At 44.0% G+C, this 20,921-nt stretch overlaps 1 protein-coding gene across 1 annotated transcript in view; it reads left to right on the top strand.

The window, feature by feature from the left end:
• LOC112248165 (slit homolog 1 protein-like) overlaps nucleotides 1-20,921 on the top strand; it is a 136,165-nt gene that overhangs the window by 8,408 nt on the left and 106,836 nt on the right. Inside the window, 3 exon segments of the mRNA XM_042316551.1 lie at nucleotides 8,975-9,046; nucleotides 17,473-17,544; nucleotides 17,691-17,762. Coding sequence (XP_042172485.1) covers nucleotides 8,975-9,046; nucleotides 17,473-17,544; nucleotides 17,691-17,762 — 216 coding nt within the window.

The raw sequence follows: 20,921 nt of genomic DNA on the forward strand, positions 1-20,921 counted from the left end.
ATTTGGTTTGGGTGTTCATTTAGGGGCCAGAAGTGATGTTAGTATGTGTTATTTGGTCTGGGTGTTCATTTAGGGGCCAGAAGTGATGTTAGTATGTGTTATTTGGTCTGGGTGTTCATTTAGGGGCCAGAAGTGATGTTAGTATGTGTTATTTGGTCTGGGTGTTCATTTAGGGGCCAGAAGTGATGTTAGTATGTGTTATTTGGTCTGGGTGTTCATTTAGGGGCCAGAAGTGATGTTAGTATGTGTTATTTGGTTTGGGTGTTCATTTAGGGGCCAGAAGTGATGTTAGTATGTGTTATTTAGTTTGGGTGTTCATTTAGGGGCTAGAAGTGATGTTAGTATGTGTTATTTGGTTTGGGTGTTCATTTAGGGGCCAGACGTGATGTTAGTATGTGTTATTTGGTTTGTGTGTTCATTTAGGGGCTAGAAGTGATGTTAGTATGTGTTATTTGGTTTGTGTGTTCATTTAGGGGCCAGAAGTGATGTTAGTATGTGTTATTTGGTTTGTGTGTTCATTTAGGGGCTAGAAGTGATGTTAGTATGTGTTATTTGGTTTGGGTGTTCATTTAGGGGCCAGACGTGATGTTAGTATGTGTTATTTGGTTTGGGTGTTCATTTAGGGGCTAGAAGTGATGTTAGTATGTGTTATTTGGTTTGTGTGTTCATTTAGGGGCCAGAAGTGATGTTAGTATGTGTTATTTGGTTTGTGTGTTCATTTAGGGGCTAGAAGTGATGTTAGTATGTGTTATTTGGTTTGCGTGTTCATTTAGGGGCCAGAAGTGATGTTAGTATGTGTTATTTGGTTTGTGTGTTCATTTAGGGGCCAGAAGTGATGTTAGTATGTGTTATTTGGTCTGGGTGTTCATTTAGGGGCCAGAAGTGATGTTAGTATGTGTTATTTGGTCTGGGTGTTCATTTAGGGGCCAGAAGTGATGTTAGTATGTGTTATCTGCTCTGGCTGCTGGCGGAGCTGCTAAACAGGTGTGCCGGCCGAGGTTAACTATACAGCGGTAACTCTCCTCGCCACATTAGCTTCGCCCTCATGTGGGTGCTAACAAGCTAGCAAGCATGCTAAGTAGTGTGCTACATATCAACAGCCGCTGCAAGCCAATCCAGTAGGGGGTGGAAGCCATAGTAAGCTTCGATTGGTCACTCGCGCCGCGATATCGCGGAGGAATTGCGTAGAATGAAGCTTTCCCTAACTTTAGTCCCACTCCGTTCAGCTCCCTCAACCATGCTCACTTCACCAAATAGTACCCCGCCCACTCTGCTTCTCTCTCTTTCCTTCCATTCAAAATGAATGGCTTCCCATGTTGTCACCGTGCCGCTGTATCGTCAACCCGGCCTAGAGTGGATTAGCGGTTAGCGCGCGGTGGCGGCTAGCAGGGGGTAAGAGAGATAAAGGGAAATAGATTAGACAGAGATGAGACGCCGTGGGGGGCTGATACCTCTGGCTCCGCTCCGTCACATGACTTCTTAGACGCTCACTCTTGTTTTTATGGGTATCTGTACTTACTTTTACTTCATTACATTCCTAAAAAAAAAAAAAAAAAGTACCTTTTACTCCATACATTTTCCCTGACACCCAAAGTACTTGTTATATTTTTTGTGCTTAGCAGGACAGGAGAATTGTCCAATTGTCACACTTATCAAGAGAACATCCCTGGTCATCCCTACTGCCTCTGATCTGGCGGACTCATTAAACACAGATGCTTCATTTGTAAATGATATCTGAATGTTGGAGTGTGCCCCTGGCTATCCATTTAAAAAAAAATACAAAATAGACCCATCTGGTTTGATTAATATAAGGAATTTCAAATTATTTAGACTTATACATTTTAGCAATTACATTTAATTTTGATACTTAAGTATTTTTAAAACCAAATACTTTTAGACTTTTACTCAAGTTGTATTTTACTGGGTGACTTTTACTTTTTAACTTGTTTTTTCATTTTCTGTAAAAGTATCTTTACTTTTACTCAAGTATGACAGATCTCAATTTCGACTGTCTCCTGTAATCATCGTGTGTGTGTGTTTAGTCAGTGTGCTAACAGCAGAATGATTATGCAGCTGCTCCATGTAGTTCCAGTGTATTTAGGAGCAGCTGTGACTTGCTGCATCTGACACACATCACAGACCATTGAAGGAGAGACAACCACAGAGATAACACATTAACAGTTAGTTCATTGTGTTTATCTTGATGATGGTAATACACATGGACACACACACACACCCACGCACACACACTGCAGAGGACCCATGTGTGGCCAATCAGTGCAGACAACTCCTTTTAATCCGCTAATTAATCTAGCATCTGGGCGCTCGTGAAACCGGATTTTAAAAATCCATCAGATATTGACTGAATAATGGCACATTTTACTGGCACGGACAAATAATGGAGCTCAGGGATTTTGGTAGGAATTCAGGTATTCTATTTATTGTCAAATTTATTTTGGGGTTTGTTGTAGAATGCACAAAAATGTAAACACAACATGCAACAATTTCAAAGATTTTACTGAGTTCATATAAGGCATTAATCTATGGATTTCACATCACTGGGAATACAGATATGCATCTGTTGGTCACAGATACCTCAAAAAAAGGGTAGGGGCGTGGATCAGAAAACCAGTCAGTATCTGGTGTGACCACGTTTTGCCTCATGCAGCGAGACACATCTCCTTCACATAGAGTTGATAAGGCTGTTGATTGTGGCCTGTGGAATGTTGTCCGACTCCTATTCAATGGCTGTGCGAAGTTGTTGGATATTGGCTTGAACTGGAACACTCTGTCGTACACGTCCATCCAGAGCATCCCAAACATGCTCAATGGGTGACGTCTGGTATGAAAGCCATGGAAGAACTGGGACATTGTGTATAGATCCTTGCGACATGGGGCCGTGCTGAAACATGAGGTGATGATGGCAGATGAATGGCACGACAATGGGCCTCAGGATCTCATCCCGGTATCTCTGTGAATTCAAATTGCCATCGATAAAATATAATTGTGCTTGTTCTCCGTAGCTTATGCCTGCCCATACCATAACCCCACCGCCACCATGGGACACTCTGTTCACAACGCTGCATCGAACTGCAGTCGGGTCAAGACCTTGGTGAGGATGACGAGCTTGCCTGAGACAGATTCCAGTTCTCTGTTTTTTGGTCAATTCTTTCCAATGTATCCAGTAATTATCTTTTAGTTTTCTCATGATTTGGTTGGGTCTAATAGAGTTGCTGTCCTGGGGCTCTGTGGGGTGTGTTTGTGTTTGTGAACAGAGCCCCAGGACCAGCTTGCTTAGGGGACTCTTCTCTAGGTTCATCTCTCGGTAGGTGATGGCTTTGTTATGGAAGGTTTGGGAATCACATCCTTTTAGGTGGTTGCAGAATTTAACAACTTGTTGTTAATTAGCGGGTATCGGACTAATTCTTCTCTGCATTATTTGGTGTTTTACGTTGTACACAGAGGATGTTTTTGCAGAAGTCTGCATGCATAGTCTCAATTTGGTGTTTGTCACGTTTTGTGAATTCTTGGTTGGTAAGCGGACCCCAGACCTCACAACCATAAATGGCAATGGGTTCTATAACTGATTCAAGTATTTTTAGCCAGCTCCTAATTGGGATGTCAAATTATATGTTCCTTTTGATGGCATAGAAGGCCCTTCTTGCCTTGTCTCTCAGATCGTCTCTCAGATCGTTCACAGCTTTGTGAAAGTTACCTGTGGCACTGATGTTTAGGCCGAGGTACAGTAGGTATAGTTGGTTGTGTGCTCTTTGTCTTACTGAGATTTGCTTTCTGGGTCCAGGTCTGACAGAATCTGTGCAGAAGATCTAGGTGCTGCTGTAGGCCCTCCTTGGTTGGGAACAGAAGCACCAGATCATCAGCAAACGGTAGACATTTGACTTCAGATTCTAATAGGGTGAGGCCGGGTGCTGCAGACTGTTCTAGTGTCTTTGCCAATTTGTTGATATATACAGTTGGAGTTGGAAGTTTACATACACTCATGTTGGAGTCATTAAAACTCGTTTTTAATCACTCCACAAATTTCTTGTTAACAAACTATAGTTTTGGCAAGTCTACTTTGTGCAAGACACAAGTCATTTTTCCAACAATTGTTTACAGACAGATTATTTCACTTATAATTTACTGTATCACAATTCCAGTGGGTCAGAAGTTTACATGCACTAAGTTGATTGTGCTTTTAAACAGCTTGGAAAATTCCAGAAAATGATGTCATGGCTTTAGAAGCTTCTGATCGGCTAATTGACATCATTTGAGTCAATTGGAGGTGTACCCGTGGATGTATTTCAAGACCTACCTTCAAACTCAGTGCCTCTTTGCTTGACATCATGGGAAAATCAAAAGAAATCAGCCAAGACCTCAGAAAAGAAATTGGAGACCTACACAAGTCTGGTTCATCCTTGGGAGCAATTTCCAAACACCTGAAGGTACCACGTTCATCTGTACAAACAATAGTATGCAAGTATAAACACCATGGGACCACGCAGCCGTCATACCGCTCAGGAAGGAGACGCGTTCTGTCTCCTAGAGATGAACGTACTTTGGTGCAAAAAGTGCAAATAAATCCCAGAACAACAGAAAGGACCTTGTGAAGATGCTGGAGGAAACATGTTCAATAGTATCTATATCCACAGTAAAACGAGTCCTATATCGACATAACCTTAAAGGCCGCTCAGCAAGGAAGAAGTCACTGCTCCAACACCGCCATGAAAAAAGCCAGACTACAGTTTGCAACTGCACATGGGGACAAAGATTGTACTTTTTGGAGAAATGTCCTCTGGTCTGATGAAACAAAAATAGAACTGTTTGGCCATAATGACCATCGTTATGTTTGGAGGAAAAAGGGTGAGGCTTGCAAGCCGAAGAACACCATCCCAACCGTGAAGCACGGGGGTGGCAGCATCATGTTTTGGGGGTGTTTTGCTGCAGGAGGGACTGGTGCACTTCACAAAATAGATGGCATCATGAGGTAGGAAAATTATGTGGATATATTGAAGCAACATCTCAAGACATATGTCAGGAAGTTAAACCTTGGTCGCAAATGGGTCTTCCAAATGGACAATGACCCCAAGCATACTTCCAAAGTTGTGGCAAAACGGCTTAAGGACAACAAAGTCAAGGTACTGGAGTGGCCATCACAAAGCCCCTGACCTCAATCCTATAGAAAATGTGTGGGCAGAACTGAAAAAGCGTGTGCGAACAAGGAGGACTACAAATCTGACTCAGTTACACCAGCTCTGTCTGGAGGAATGGGCCAAAATTCACCCAACTTATTGTGGGAAGCTTGTGGAAGGCTACCAAAACATTTGACCCAAGTTAAACAATTTAAAGGCAATGCTACCAGATACTAATTGAGTGTATGTAAACTTCTGACCCACTGGAAATGTGATGAAAGAAATAAAAGCTGAAAGAAATCATTATCTCTACTATTATTCTGACATTACACATTCTTAAAATAAACTGGTGATCCTAACTTTTTTACTCTGATTAAATGTGAGGAATTGTGAAAACTGAGTTTAAATGTATTTGGTAAGGTGTATGTAAACTTATGACTTCAAATGTATGTGGGGCTCAAGCTGCATCCCTGTCTCACCCCACGGCCCTGTGGAAAGAAATGTGTTTGTTTTATTGTCAATTTAAACTTCACATTTGTTGTTTGTGTACATTGATTTTATAATGCCATATGTCTCTCTCCATCTATCTCTCTCTCTCTTTCTCTTTCTCTCTCTCTCTCTCTTTTTTTCATCTGTCTATCTTTTTCTCTCTCTCTGTGGCCTTTCCTTTCACAGCCCAGCTAATGAGGTGGAACTTGAGTGGAACTTGTGCTGCTTGACTGCCCACTGAAGCTGCTATTGCAAAGTAATTTGCTGTGTGTGTGTGTGTGAGAGAGGGAGAGAGAGAGTGCAGGTGGCTGGAAGGATGAATGTGTCAGTGTGTACTGTGTGTGTTGCGCTGTGTAAGTGTGTAAGACGTGTTCTGCTGTAACAAGCCTTTGTCTGGTGGAGTTTCTCTCTACTTCAGGCTTCCCTGACCCCTGACCTCTCCATGCTCCACAAAACCCAATTATCCACACCTCATCAGCACACAAGGTGTGTGTGTGTTCATCTCCCCCTCCTATCCGTCATCTCTCTCTCTCTCTCTCTCTCTCTCTCTCTCTCGACGTCATTAGGACCTACTCACTCTCGCTCTCCCCCTTTTTTTTTCCAGGACCCTGTTAGCTAAGACTCTTCTCCAAGCTTATACTCCAGTCACGTAACCTGGGAAACCACATCAGTGATTTCAGTTGTTGTAAATACAGCCTCCTTGTTTGTAACAGTGACACAATTACAAGTGTCTCTCTAGGGATGATGTAGGAGTTGCTCTCTGAAACACTAGGAAGAGAACATTGTGTGTGTACTTATACAGTATATAGGTCAAACACAACCTTCTTCTGGTGCCCAGGTCCACTCACTGTCAGAGCAATTTCACACACATCATGAGAGGGATTATAGACCCCCTGTAATTCCACATCTCTCTCTCTCTCTCAAACCGTTCAGCATTTCTCTCACTGCTCCATGGGTGAAGTCTGGGTCAAGATCACACACCGAAATCAGTGTCTCTCTCTCTCTCTTTCTTTCTCTCTCTCTCTTTCTTTCTCTCTCTCTCTTTCTTTCTCTCTCTCTTTCTCTCTCTCTCTCTCTCTCTCTCTCTCTCTCTCTCACTCTCTCACTCTCTCACTCTTGCACACTCTCTCACTCTCTCACTCACACACACGTTATACTGCTCTTTGGGACAGACAAGGTCATCCTCTACCTCACTCTTTACTGTAGTACAGCAACCTGATACCGCACACACACCGTCTTACAGGCTCTCACCACAGAGCCATGTGGGAAAGGTGACATCATCTTCTCCTATCTGGCTGTCAATTAAACCAAAGACATGAGGTCATATTGTAAAGCAGCGGTTCCCAAACTAGGGGTCGCGACTGATTTGAAAATGGGGTTGCAGAAGAATTTCCAACCCCCCCCCCAAGAAAAATAGAATTCCAGAAATCCCAAAATATAATAACCCTGTCTATACAACAAGCTCTCACAGCCCTGCCTGCAACCTGATCTCATAGTTTCACTTCAGACTTTGACTTAAACGGATGAACGTCGATTTTTCACCCATTACTTCAGAGTGGAGTTGGTTGCCTCGCTTCGAGTTCTTAGGAAACAATGCAGTATTTAGTTGTTTTATGTCATATTTCTTACATTGTCACCCCAGGAAATCTCACTTATATGTACATATTCTCATGCACCCCTTTAGGTTTTTGTGTATTAGGTAGTTGTTGGGGAATTGTTAGATTACTTGTTAGATATTACTGCACTGTCAGAACTAGAAGCATTTCGCTACACTCGCATTAACATCTGCTAACCGTGTGTGTGTGTGACCAGTAAGATTGGATTTGATTTGGTTACAGGGTTAAAACACAAACAACTCAAATGTTTAAGTATCGACGTCCTTGGGACCTTTTCAAACATCCGAAATCGACCGCTCTTTCTTGTGACCAGCATGCTCACAGACTCACTGCAGAATCCCGACGTTTGTCCATAAACCTAACATTTTGAAGGTTAAGTGTAGGCATTCAGTCTGAATGGTTAAGGTTCGGGTTTAGGTTTTGGGTTAAAATAAAATATAAAAAATAACAAGTGCCTTGTACAGGGATTGAACGTTCAACCCTCTTGAGCTGGAACTCGTGTTTTCCGCCCATCCGCCATCCCTGTCCACAATTCCCTAGCAAAACCCAAGCCTACTTGGTGGTAGTAGAGCTCAGCGTTGCCCCTAGTGGCGGGGTTTGAAGGCATCTCCCGACGTCCTGGGGACCTGGACGAATGTCGAATTTCAGTGGATGTTGAGCGACCTGGTTGATCAATAACCAAGGATGTTTGATAGCAAGCTAAGGTTCTCTTAGACTGAACGGTGCAGCTCACCATGTAGTAGAACAATGGTGAGAATAGCATTGTCTGGTTCAACCAGGATTCTCTGTGTTTTCTCACACTGGATTCCTCATACTCTCAGAAAGTTTAGGTTGAGATCATGCTGTCAGGTTATTCGTGATGACATAGCCACAGATGCTTACCAATGACACATCTCATCCTACTGCGGCTCCCTATTCCCTATATAGTGCACTTCTTTTGACCAGAGCCCTGGTCAAAAGTGGTGCCATTTGGGACGCAAGCAGATTGTCCTCTGGAGAGGAGCTGTTAATTCCTGTTTTGTGCCAGTCAACCTGCTGTGGCTTAATAAAACCACCCTGCGATTGGTTGACCGCCTGCTGCATCCAATCAGCACCTCTGTGGGCGGCTGCTCTGAGGACACTGTGTGGGTGTTTGAAAGAGACGTTGTAGCCCCAGGCAAGACAACACCAACACATTTGCAGCTCCCCTGTCACACAGCACCTGTGTCTGTGTGTGAATGAGAGTGGGAGGGAAGGAGAGCGATTGAGACAGCTAGAAGGAGAGAGAGAGACTGACTTCTGTCGTGTATTCTGAACTGTCGCTGAAACCAGTCTGCTCTACCTGTAGCTAAGGCCAGTCCTAGATGAAGGAGATAGAGTATAGTATTATTGTGTTTACAGTGCATTCGGATTGTATTCAGACCCCTTTACTTTTTCCACATTTTCCGCAAAAACAGGTTTTTAGAAATGTTTGCAAAAGAAAATGAAATATCACATTTACATAAGTATTCAGACCCTTTGCTCATTACTTTGTTGAAGCACCTTTGGCAGCGATTACAGCCTTAGGTCTTCCTGTGTATGACGCTACAAGCTTGGCACACCTGTATTTGGGGAGTTTTGGGGAGTGCCACCACCATTCTTCACCGTAGGGATGATGCTAGGTTTCCTTCAAACATGACGCTTGGCATTCTGGCCAAAGAGTTCAATCTTGACCAACATGTTTGCTAATATTCTGTGTGTTTTTTTCCTCTCATCCAGTGATCTAAATGGGAACAACCTGACGACCATCAGCAAGACAGACTTCTCTGGCCTCAAACACCTCAGAGTTCTGTAAGTCCCATCCTTCACTACACTACTGTTCACCTCAGAGTTCTGTAAGTCCCATCCTTCACTACACTACTATTCACCTCAGAGTTCTGTAAGTCCCATCCTTCACTACACTACTATTCACCTCAGAGTTCTGTAAGTCCCGTCCTTCACTACACTACTATTCACCTCAGAGTTCTGTAAGTCCCATCCTTCACTACACTACTATTCACCTCAGAGTTCTGTAAGTCCCATCCTTCACTACACTACTATTCACCTCAGAGTTCTGTAAGTCCCATCCTTCACTACACTACTATTCACCTCAGAGTTCTGTAAGTCCCGTCCTTCACTACACTACTATTCACCTCAGAGTTCTGTAAGTCCCGTCCTTCACTACACTACTATTCACCTCAGAGTTCTGTAAGTCCCATCCTTCACTACACTACTATTCACCTCAGAGTTCTGTAAGTCCCGTCCTTCACTACACTACTATTCACCTCAGAGTTCTGTAAGTCCCGTCCTTCACTACACTACTATTCACCTCAGAGTTCTGTAAGTCCCATCCTTCACTACACTACTATTCACCTCAGAGTTCTGTAAGTCCCGTCCTTCACTACACTACTATTCACCTCAGAGTTCTGTAAGTCCCGTCCTTCACTACACTACTATTCACCTCAGAGTTCTGTAAGTCCCGTCCTTCACTACACTACTGTTCACCTCAGAGTTCTGTAAGTCCCGTCCTTCACTACACTACTGTTCACCTCAGAGTTCTGTAAGTCCCGTCCTTTACACTACTATTCACCTCAGAGTTCTGTAAGTCCCATCCTTTACACTACTATTCACCTCAGAGTTCTGTAAGTCCCATCCTTCACTACACTACTATTCACCTCAGAGTTCTGTAAGTCCCGTCCTTCACTACACTACTATTCACCTCAGAGTTCTGTAAGTCCCGTCCTTCACTACACTACTATTCACCTCAGAGTTCTGTAAGTCCCAGAGTTCTGTAAGTCCTTCACTACACTACTATTCACCTCAGAGTTCTGTAAGTCCCGTCCTTCACTACACTACTATTCACCTCAGAGTTCTGTAAGTCCCGTCCTTCACTACACTACTATTCACCTCAGAGTTCTGTAAGTCCCGTCCTTCACTACACTACTATTCACCTCAGAGTTCTGTAAGTCCCGTCCTTCACTACACTACTATTCACCTCAGAGTTCTGTAAGTCCCGTCCTTCACTACACTACTATTCACCTCAGAGTTCTGTAAGTCCCGTCCTTCACTACACTACTATTCACCTCAGAGTTCTGTAAGTCCCATCCTTCACTACACTACTATTCACCTCAGAGTTCTGTAAGTCCCGTCCTTCACTACACTACTATTCACCTCAGAGTTCTGTAAGTCCCGTCCTTCACTACACTACTATTCACCTCAGAGTTCTGTAAGTCCCATCCTTCACTACACTACTATTCACCTCAGAGTTCTGTAAGTCCCATCCTTCACTACACTACTATTCACCTCAGAGTTCTGTAAGTCCCGTCCTTCACTACACTACTATTCACCTCAGAGTTCTGTAAGTCCCGTCCTTCACGACACTACTATTCACCTCAGAGTTCTGTAAGTCCCGTCCTTCACTACACTACTATTCACCTCAGAGTTCTGTAAGTCCCATCCTTCACTACACTACTATTCACCTCAGAGTTCTGTAAGTCCTTCACTACACTACTATTCACCTCAGAGTTCTGTAAGTCCCGTCCTTCACTACACTACTATTCACCTCAGAGTTCTGTAAGTCCCATCCTTCACTACACTACTATTCACCTCAGAGTTCTACTATTCACCTCAGAGTTCCCATCCTTCACTACACTACTATTCACCTCAGAGTTCTGTAAGTCCCATCCTTCACTACACTACTATTCACCTCAGAGTTCTGTAAGTCCCGTCCTTCACTACACTACTATTCACCTCAGAGTTCTGTAAGTCCCATCCTTCACTACACTACTATTCACCTCAGAGTTCTGTAAGTCCCATCCTTCACTACACTACTATTCACCTCAGAGTTCTGTAAGTCCCGTCCTTCACTACACTACTATTCACCTCAGAGTTCTGTAAGTCTCAGAGTTCTGTAAGTCCGTCCTTCACTACACTACTATTCACCTCAGAGTTCTGTAAGTCCCGTCCTTCACTACACTACTGTTCACCTCAGAGTTCTGTAAGTGTCCTTCACTACACTACTGTTCACCTCAGAGTTCTGTAAGTCCCGTCCTTCACTACACTACTATTCACCTCAGAGTTCTGTAAGTCCCGTCCTTCACACTACTATTCACCTCAGAGTTCTGTAAGTCCCGTCCTTCACGACACTACTATTCACCTCAGAGTTCTGTAAGTCCCGTCCTTCACTACACTACTATTCACCTCAGAGTTCTGTAAGTCCCGTCCTTCACTACACTACTATTCACCTCAGAGTTCTGTAAGTCCCATCCTTCACTACACTACTATTCACCTCAGAGTTCTGTAAGTCCCATCCTTCACTACACTACTATTCACCTCAGAGTTCTGTAAGTCCCGTCCTTCACTACACTACTATTCACCTCAGAGTTCTGTAAGTCCCATCCTTCACTACACTACTATTCACCTCAGAGTTCTGTAAGTCCCGTCCTTCACTACACTACTATTCACCTCAGAGTTCTGTAAGTCCCGTCCTTCACTACACTACTGTTCACCTCAGAGTTCAGTAAGTCCCGTCCTTCACTACACTACTATTCACCTCAGAGTTCTGTAAGTCCCGTCCTTCACTACACTACTATTCACCTCAGTGAGGTCTTACTACACTCAATATTACTGTTACCAGGAGTTGGAACTGGTTCAAGGAACAGAACCGGGAAATAATGAACCAGGCGCAAAAGTGATCTCTAGTGGTCCGGAACAGAACCATTATTTTAAAAGCATGAGAACCGGTTAATGACTTTCTTTTAGGTTGAGATAATGTTTTTGTCCCACATGTAACACAATCAAAGTGCCAATGCAAAGCAGTCCCTCTGTCGCTCAGAAACATCTCCTTCCAGTGTCTGCCTGCCGGTATGTTTTCTAGGCTTAAGGATACAGGTATCACATTACACATGGGCTTCATTAACTTCAACACGGTAAGATGTGTTGTGTGAAAGTATTCAGACCCCATGACTTTGTTACATTACAGCCTTATTCTAAAATAGATTTTAAAAAACTATATTCTCAGCAATCTGCACACCCCATAATGACAAAGCAAAAACAGGTTTAAATTTGTTTTTTTTGCAAATGGATAATTTTTTAAATTACATATCACATTTACATAAGTATTCAGACCCTTTACTCAGTACTTTGTTGAAACAGCTTTGGCAGCGATTACAGCCTTGGGTGTGACGCTACAAGCTTGCCACACCTGTATTTGGGGAGTTTCTCCCATTCTTCTCTGCAGATCCTCTCAAGCTCTGTCAGGTTGGATGGGGAGCATCGCTGCACAGCTATTTTCAGGTCTCTCCAGAGATGTTCGATCGGGTTCATGACTGTGCACTGGCTCGGCCGCACAAAGACATTCAGAGAATTGTCCTGAAGCCACTCCTGCGGTGTACAAATCAAATCAAATCAAATTTATTTATATAGCCCTTCGTACATCAGCTGATATCTCAAAGTGCTGTACAGAAACCCAGCCTAAAACACCAAACAGCAAGCAATGCAGTTGTAGAAGCACGGTGGCTAGGAAAAACTCCCTAGAAAGGCCAAAACCTAGGAAGAAACCTAGAGAGGAACCAGGCTATGTGGGGTGGCCAGTCCTCTTCTGGCTGTGCCGGGTGGAGATTATAACAGAACATGGCCAAGATGTTCAAATGTTCATAAATGACAGGTGTACAAGGCACACCTTCGCCCCAGTCTGAGGTCCTGAGTACTCTGGAGCAGGTTTTCATCAAGGATCTCTCTGTTCTTTGCTCTGTTCATCTTCCCCTCAATCATGACTAGTCTTCCAGTTCCTGCCGCTGAAAAACATCCCCACAGCATGATGCTGTCACCGCAATGCTTCACCATAGGGATGGTGCCAGGTTTCCTCCAGACCTGACGCTTTGCATTCAGGCCAAAGAGTTCAATCTAGGTTTCATTAGACCAGAGAATCTTGTTTCTTATGGTCTGAGAGTCTTTATGTGCCTTTTGGGAAAACTCCAAGCGGGCTGTCATGTGCCTTTTACAGAGGAGTGGCTTCTGTCTGGCCACTCTACCATAAAGGCCTGATTGGTGGAGGGCTCCAGAGATGGTTGTCCTTCTGTCTGGCCACTCTACCATAAAGGTCTGATTGGTGGAGGGCTCCAGAGATGGTTGTCCTTCTGTCTGGCCACTCTATCATAAAGGCCTGATTGGTGGAGGGCTCCAGAGATGGTTGTCCTTCTGTCTGGCCACTCTATCATAAAGGCCTGATTGGTGGAGGGCTCCAGAGATGGTTGTCCTTCTGTCTGGCCACTCTATCATAAAGGCCTGATTGGTGGAGGGCTCCAGAGATGGTTGTCCTTCAGGCTGTAACGTAACTAAATGTGAAGGTTCGGAATATTTTCTGGTGAAGTAATGACAGGTCTACTACTAATGTCCTAAACACATTATATACACATCCTATTGAGTACTGCACTGTTGGGAAAGTCCAAGCAGGAAGGGCATTTCACTGTACTTGTGCACGTGACATTAAAAACTTGAAACATATCATGATACCCAGTTCTTCAAGCCACCAACCCCCCGTCTCACTCCCCACCTGCAAAATGTCAGTTGGATCTCGTGGCTTACACTTGTGTGTCCATCAAGTATATAAAGTTTAAACAACTAGCTTTCCTGGTCCATAGAAAGCTGCTTTATCCACAGTGAAGTGATTACCACATTGAAGAGATTACCACGGTGTAGTGATTACCACATTGAAGAGATTACCACGGTGTAGTGATTACCACAGTGAAGTGATTACCAGGGTGTAGTGATTACCACAGTGAAGTGATTACCAGGGTGTAGTGATTACCACAGTGAAGAGATTACCACATTGAAGAGATTACCACGGTGTAGTGATTACCACAGTGAAGTGATTACCAGGGTGTAGTGATTACCACAGTGAAGTGATTACCAGGGTGTAGTGATTACCACAGTGAAGAGATTACCACGGTGTAGTGATTACCACAGTGAAGTGATTACCAGGGTGTAGTGATTACCACAGTGAAGTGATTACGACAGTGTAGTGATTACCACATTGAAGAGATTACCACGGTGTAGTGATTACCACAGTGAAGTGATTACCAGGGTGTAGTGATTACCACAGTGAAGTGATTACCACATTGAAGAGATTACCACGGTGTAGTGATTACCACAGTGAAGTGATTACCAGGGTGTAGTGATTGCCACAGTGAAGTGATTACCAGGGTGTAGTGATTACCACAGTGAAGAGATTACCACGGTGTAGTGATTACCACAGTGAAGTGATTACCAGGGTGTAGTGATTACCACAGTGAAGTGATTACGACAGTGTAGTGATTACCAGGGTGTAGTGCTTACCAGGGTGTAGTGCTTACCAGGGTGTAGTGCTTACCAGGGTGTAGTGCTTACCAGGGTGTAGTGCTTACCAGGGCGTAGTGCTTACCAGGGTGTAGTGCTTACCAGGGTGTAGTGATTACCAGGGTGTAGTGATTACCAGGGTGTAGTGCTTACCAGGGTGTAGTGCTTACCAGGGTTTAGTGATTACCAGGGTGTAGTGATTACCAGGGTGTAGTGATTACCAGGGTGTAGTGATTACCAGGGTGTAGTGATTACCAGGGTGTAGTGATTTTACCACGGTGTAGTGATTACCAGGGTGTAGTGATTACCAGGGTGTAGTGATTACCAGGGTGTAGTGATTACCAGGGTGTAGTGATTTTACCACGGTGTAGTGATTACCAGGGTGTAGTGATTACCAGGGTGTAGTGATTACCAGGGTGTAGTGATTTTACCACGGTGTAGTGATTACCAGGGTGTAGTGATTACCAGGGTGTAGTGATTACCAGGGTGTAGTGATTACCAGGGTGTAGTGATTTTACCACGGTGTAGTGATTACCAGGGTGTAGTGATTACCAGGGTGTAGTGATTACCAGGGTGTAGTGATTACCAGGGTGTAGTGATTTTACCACGGTGTAGTGATTACCAGGGTGTAGTGATTTAATGAGCTAAATGTAAATACGAGGTTGATTTCACGGGTTGAAAAATGAAATGAAAGGGCCGGTACTTTTTTGTGGTTCGAACCGGTTCAGAACTTTATTATGGATTTGTATTTTGCAGGTCTGAACAGTGGAACGGAACTTAAATCTGGAATCCGGAGCGGGGAAACTGCCACGTCCATTTGCTCTATTGCATTTGACATTTTAGTCATTTAGCAGACGCTCTGATCCAGAGAGACTTACAGTTAGTGAGTCATTTAGCAGACGCTCTGATCCAGAGAGACTTACAGTTAGTGAGTCATTTAACAGACACTCTGATCCAGAGAGACTTACAGTTAGTGAGTCATTTAGCAGACACTCTGATCCAGAGAGACTTACAGTTAGTGAGTCATTTAGCAGACACTCTGATCCAGAGAGACTTACAGTTAGTGAGTCATTTAGCAGACACTCTGATCCAGAGACTTACAGTTAGTGAGTCATTTAGCAGACACTCTGATCCAGAGACTTACAGTTAGTGAGTCATTTAGCAGACACTCTGATCCAGAGAGACTTACAGTTAGTGAGTCATTTAGCAGACACTCTGATCCAGAGAGACTTACAGTTAGTGAGTCATTTAGCAGACACTCTGATCCAGAGAGACTTACAGTTAGTGAGTCATTTAGCAGACACTCTGATCCAGAGAGACTTACAGGAGCAATTAGGGTTAGGTGCCTTGTACAAGGGTACATACATGTTTCACCTTCTGCAGATCTCAGCTTTAATACAGAGGTTGTCATACACATTGAGTGTTTATTACACCACTGGTAGAGCAACTGACTGACTTTACCAACAGAACACACAGGCCTCCCATCTGCTCTTACAGATTCCGTTAAGCTGGGGTGGAACTACAATACCCCAGGGGAGGAAGGGGATTGGTTGTCTCAGGTTGCTGTGTTAGACTGACACTGTTTTCGACATAGACCACTGTCAGACAGATAACAGTGTGTGTGTGTGGGTGTGGGTGTGGACTTGTTTAACTAATCTTGTGGGGACCAGAATAGAAAACAAACAAATATTTTACCAACTGGGACATTTTGTTAGTCCCCACAAGGTCAAATGCTATTTCTAGGGGGTTAAGGTTACAATTAGGTTAAGGGTTAGGAGCTAGGGTTAAGGTTAGAATTAGGTTAAAGGTTAGGAGTTAGGGTTAAGGTTAGGTTTTTCAGTTAAAGTCAGGGTAAGGTTAGGGAAAATAGAATTTTGAATGGGACTGAATTGTGTGGCCCCAGAAGGTTAGCTGTACACGACGTGTGTCTGTATGTGTGTGTGTGTGTGTGTGTGTGTGATAGTGGGTTAAAACCCTCAATGTGAAACTAATAGTTACTAATAACATCTCCTTGGGTTAGTTACCGTCCTGTCCCTGTGCCTGTCCCTGTCCCTGTCCCTGTCCCTGTCTCTGTGTCTGTCCCTGTGTCTGTCCCTGTGTCTGTCCAGACAGTTGTCAGACTGGATGCTGTCAGGGAGATGAAGTATGAAGTGTTGAGCCGTGTAGACAGCAGGTAGAAGTTATACGTTACGTTAACATGCTGTTTTTTGGGCAGTGTTGAGATCCATAAAATATGGTCAATCATTAATTTCTCTTTTTTCTTCTACCTCTTTATCTTCCTCTTCCTCTCACTCTCTTCCTCCATCCTTCCTCCCACTCTCTTCCTCCATACTTCCTCCCTCTCTCTTCCTCCATCCTTCCTCCCTCTCTCTTCCTCCATCCTTCCTCCCACTCTCTTCCTCCATACTTCCTCCCTCTCTCTTCCTCCATCCTTCCTCCCACTCTCTTCCTCCATACTTCCTCCCACTCTCTTCCTCCATCCTTCCTCCCACTCTCTTCCTCCATCCTTCCTCCCACTCTCTTCCTCCATCCTTCCTCCCACTCTCTTCTCCCTCCATCCTTCCTCCCACTCTCTTCCTCCATCCTTCCTCCATCCTTCCTCCCTCTCTCTTCCTCCATCCTTCCTCCCACTCTCTTCCTCCATCCTTCCTCCCACTCTCTTCCTCCATCCTTCCTCCCTCTCTCTTCCTCCATCCTTCTTCCCACTCTCTTCCTCCATCCTTCCTCCCACTCTCTTCCTCCATACTTCCTCCCACTCTCTTCCTCCATCCTTCCTCCCTCTCTCTTCCTCTATCCTTCCTCCCACTCTCTTCCTCCATCCTTCCTCCCACTCTCTTCCTCCATCCATCCTTCCTCCCTCTCTCTTCCATCCTTTCTCTCCATCCTTCTCTCATTCTCTTCAGTCACCTGATGGAGAACCAGATAAACAACATTGAGAGAGGAGCATTTGATGATCTGAAGGAACTGGAGAGACTGTGAGTACAGACACACACACACAGACACACACACACAGACACACACACACACACACACACAGACACACACACACACACACACACACACACACACACACACACACAGAGAGAGTCTGTTTTCTAATGTGTTCTGTCCTTCTGAACAGTCGTCTGAACAGGAACCGTCTCACTCAGCTCCCTGAACTCCTGTTCCAGAAGAATGAGGCTCTGGCTCGACTGTGAGTACCCTATTTAACCACCCTATACACTACTCTACCACACTATACACTACTCTACCACCCTGTACACTACTCTACCACCCTGTACACTATACACTACTCTACCACCCTATACACTATACACTACTCTACCACCCTGTACACTATACACTACTCTACCACCCTATACACTACTCTACCACCCTGTACACTATACACTACTCTACCACCCTATACACTACTCTACCACCCTATACACTACTCTACCACCCTATACACTACTCTACCACCCTGTACACTACTCTACCACACTATACACTACTCTACCACACTATACACTACTCTACCACCCTATACACTACTCTACCACCCTATACACTACTCTACCACCCTATACACTACTCTACCACCCTGTACACTACTCTACCACCCTGTACACTATACACTACTCTACCACCCTATACACTACTCTACCACCCTATACACTACTCTACCACCCTATACACTACTCTACCACCCTATACACTACTCTACCACCCTATACACTACTCTACCACCCTATACACTACTCTACCACACTATACACTACTCTACCACCCTGTACACTATACACTACTCTACCACCTGTACACTATACACTACTCTACCACCCTGTACACTATACACTACTACCACCCTACCACCTATACATTATACACTACTACCACCCTACACTATACACTACTCCCTGTACACTATACACTACTACTACCACCCTCTATACACTACCACTATACACTATACACTACTCTACCACCCTGTACACTATACACTACTGTACCACCCTATACACTACTCTACCACCCTATACACTACTCTACCACACTATACACTACTCTACCACCCTGTACACTACTCTACCACACTATACACTACTCTACCACACTATACACTACTCTACCACCCTATACACTACTCTACCACACTATACACTACTCTACCACACCACTACTCTACCACCCTACACTACTCTACCACCCTATACACTACTCTACCACCCTGTACACTATACACTACTCTACCACCCTATACACTACTCTACCACCCTATACACTACTCTACCACCCTATACACTACTCTACCACACTATACACTACTCTACCACCCTGTACACTATACACTACTCTACCACCCTGTACACTATACACTACTCTACCACCCTGTACACTATACACTACTCTACCACCCTATACACTATACACTACTCTACCACCCTGTACACTATACACTACTCTACCACCCTATACACTACTCTACCACACTATACACTACTCTACCACCCTGTACACTATACACTACTCTACCACCACTATACACTACTCTACCACACTATACACTACTCTACCACCCTGTACACTATACACTACTCTACCACCCTATACACTACTCTACCACACTATACACTACTCTACCACCCTGTACACTATACACTACCACCCTATACACTCTACCACCCTATACACTACTCTCTACCACACTATACACTACTCTACCACCCTGTACACTATACACTACTCTACCACCTATACACTACTCTATACACTACTACACTACTGTACACTATACACTGTACACTATACACTACACTCTACCACCCTATACACTACTCTACCACACTATACACTACTCTACCACCCTGTACACTACACTACTACCACTACACCTCTACCACTATACACTACCCACACTATACACTACCTACCACACTGTACACTACTACTACTACACTACCTACCACACTACACTATACACTACTCTACCACACTATACACTACTCTACCACACTATACACTACTCTACCACACTATACACTACTCTACCACACTATACACTACTCTACCACCCTATACACTACTCTACCACCCTATACACTACTCTACCACCCTATACACTACTCTACCACCCTGTACACTACACTACCACCCTGTACACACTATACACTACTCTACCACCCTATACACTACTCTACCTATACACTATACACTACTCTACCACTATACCTCTACACTACTCTACCACCCTATACACTACTCTACCACACTATACACTACTACCACCCTGTACACTATACACTACTCTACCACCCTGTACACTATACACTACTCTACCACCTCTACCACACTATACACTACTCTACCTGTACACTATACACTACTCTACCACACTATACACTACTCTACCACACTATACACTACTCTACCACCTGTACACTATACACTACTCTACCACCCTATACACTACTCTCTACCACACTATACACTACACTCTACCACCCTGTACACTATACACTACTCTACCACACTATACACTACTCTACCACACTATACACTACTCTACCACCTATACACTACTCTACACTATACACTACTCTACCACACTATACACTACTCTACCACCCTATACACTACTCTACCACCTATACCACCCTGTACACTATACACTACTCTACCACACTATACACTACTCTACCCTATACACTATACACTACTCTACCACACTATACACTACTCTACCACACTATACACTACTCTACCACCACCTTATACACTACTCTACCACCCTATACACTACTACTACTACACCTATACACTACTACTCTACCACACTATACACTACTCTACCACCCTGTACACTATACACTACTCTACCACCCTGTACACTATACACTACTCTACCACCCTATACACTACTATACACTACTCTACCACACTATACACTACTCTACCACCCTGTACACTACTCTACCACCCTGTATACACTACTCTACCACACTATACACTACTCTACCACACTATACACTACTCTACCACCTATACACTACTATACTATACACTACTCTACCACCCTATACACTACTCTACCACTACTCTACACACCTACTCTACACTATACACTACACTCTACCACCCTATACACACTACTCTACCACACTATACACTACTCTACCACCCTGTACACTATACACTACTCTACCACCCTATACACTACTCTACCACACTATACACTACTCTACCACCCTGTACACTATACACTACTCTACACCACCCTATACACTACTCTACCACACTATACACTACTATACACTACTCTACCACTCTGTACACTATACACTACTACCACACTATACTACTCCACCCTATA

Source organism: Oncorhynchus tshawytscha, unplaced genomic scaffold (genome assembly GCF_018296145.1).
Source record: "Oncorhynchus tshawytscha isolate Ot180627B unplaced genomic scaffold, Otsh_v2.0 Un_contig_6405_pilon_pilon, whole genome shotgun sequence".
NCBI classification, from domain to species: Eukaryota; Metazoa; Chordata; class Actinopteri; order Salmoniformes; family Salmonidae; genus Oncorhynchus; species Oncorhynchus tshawytscha.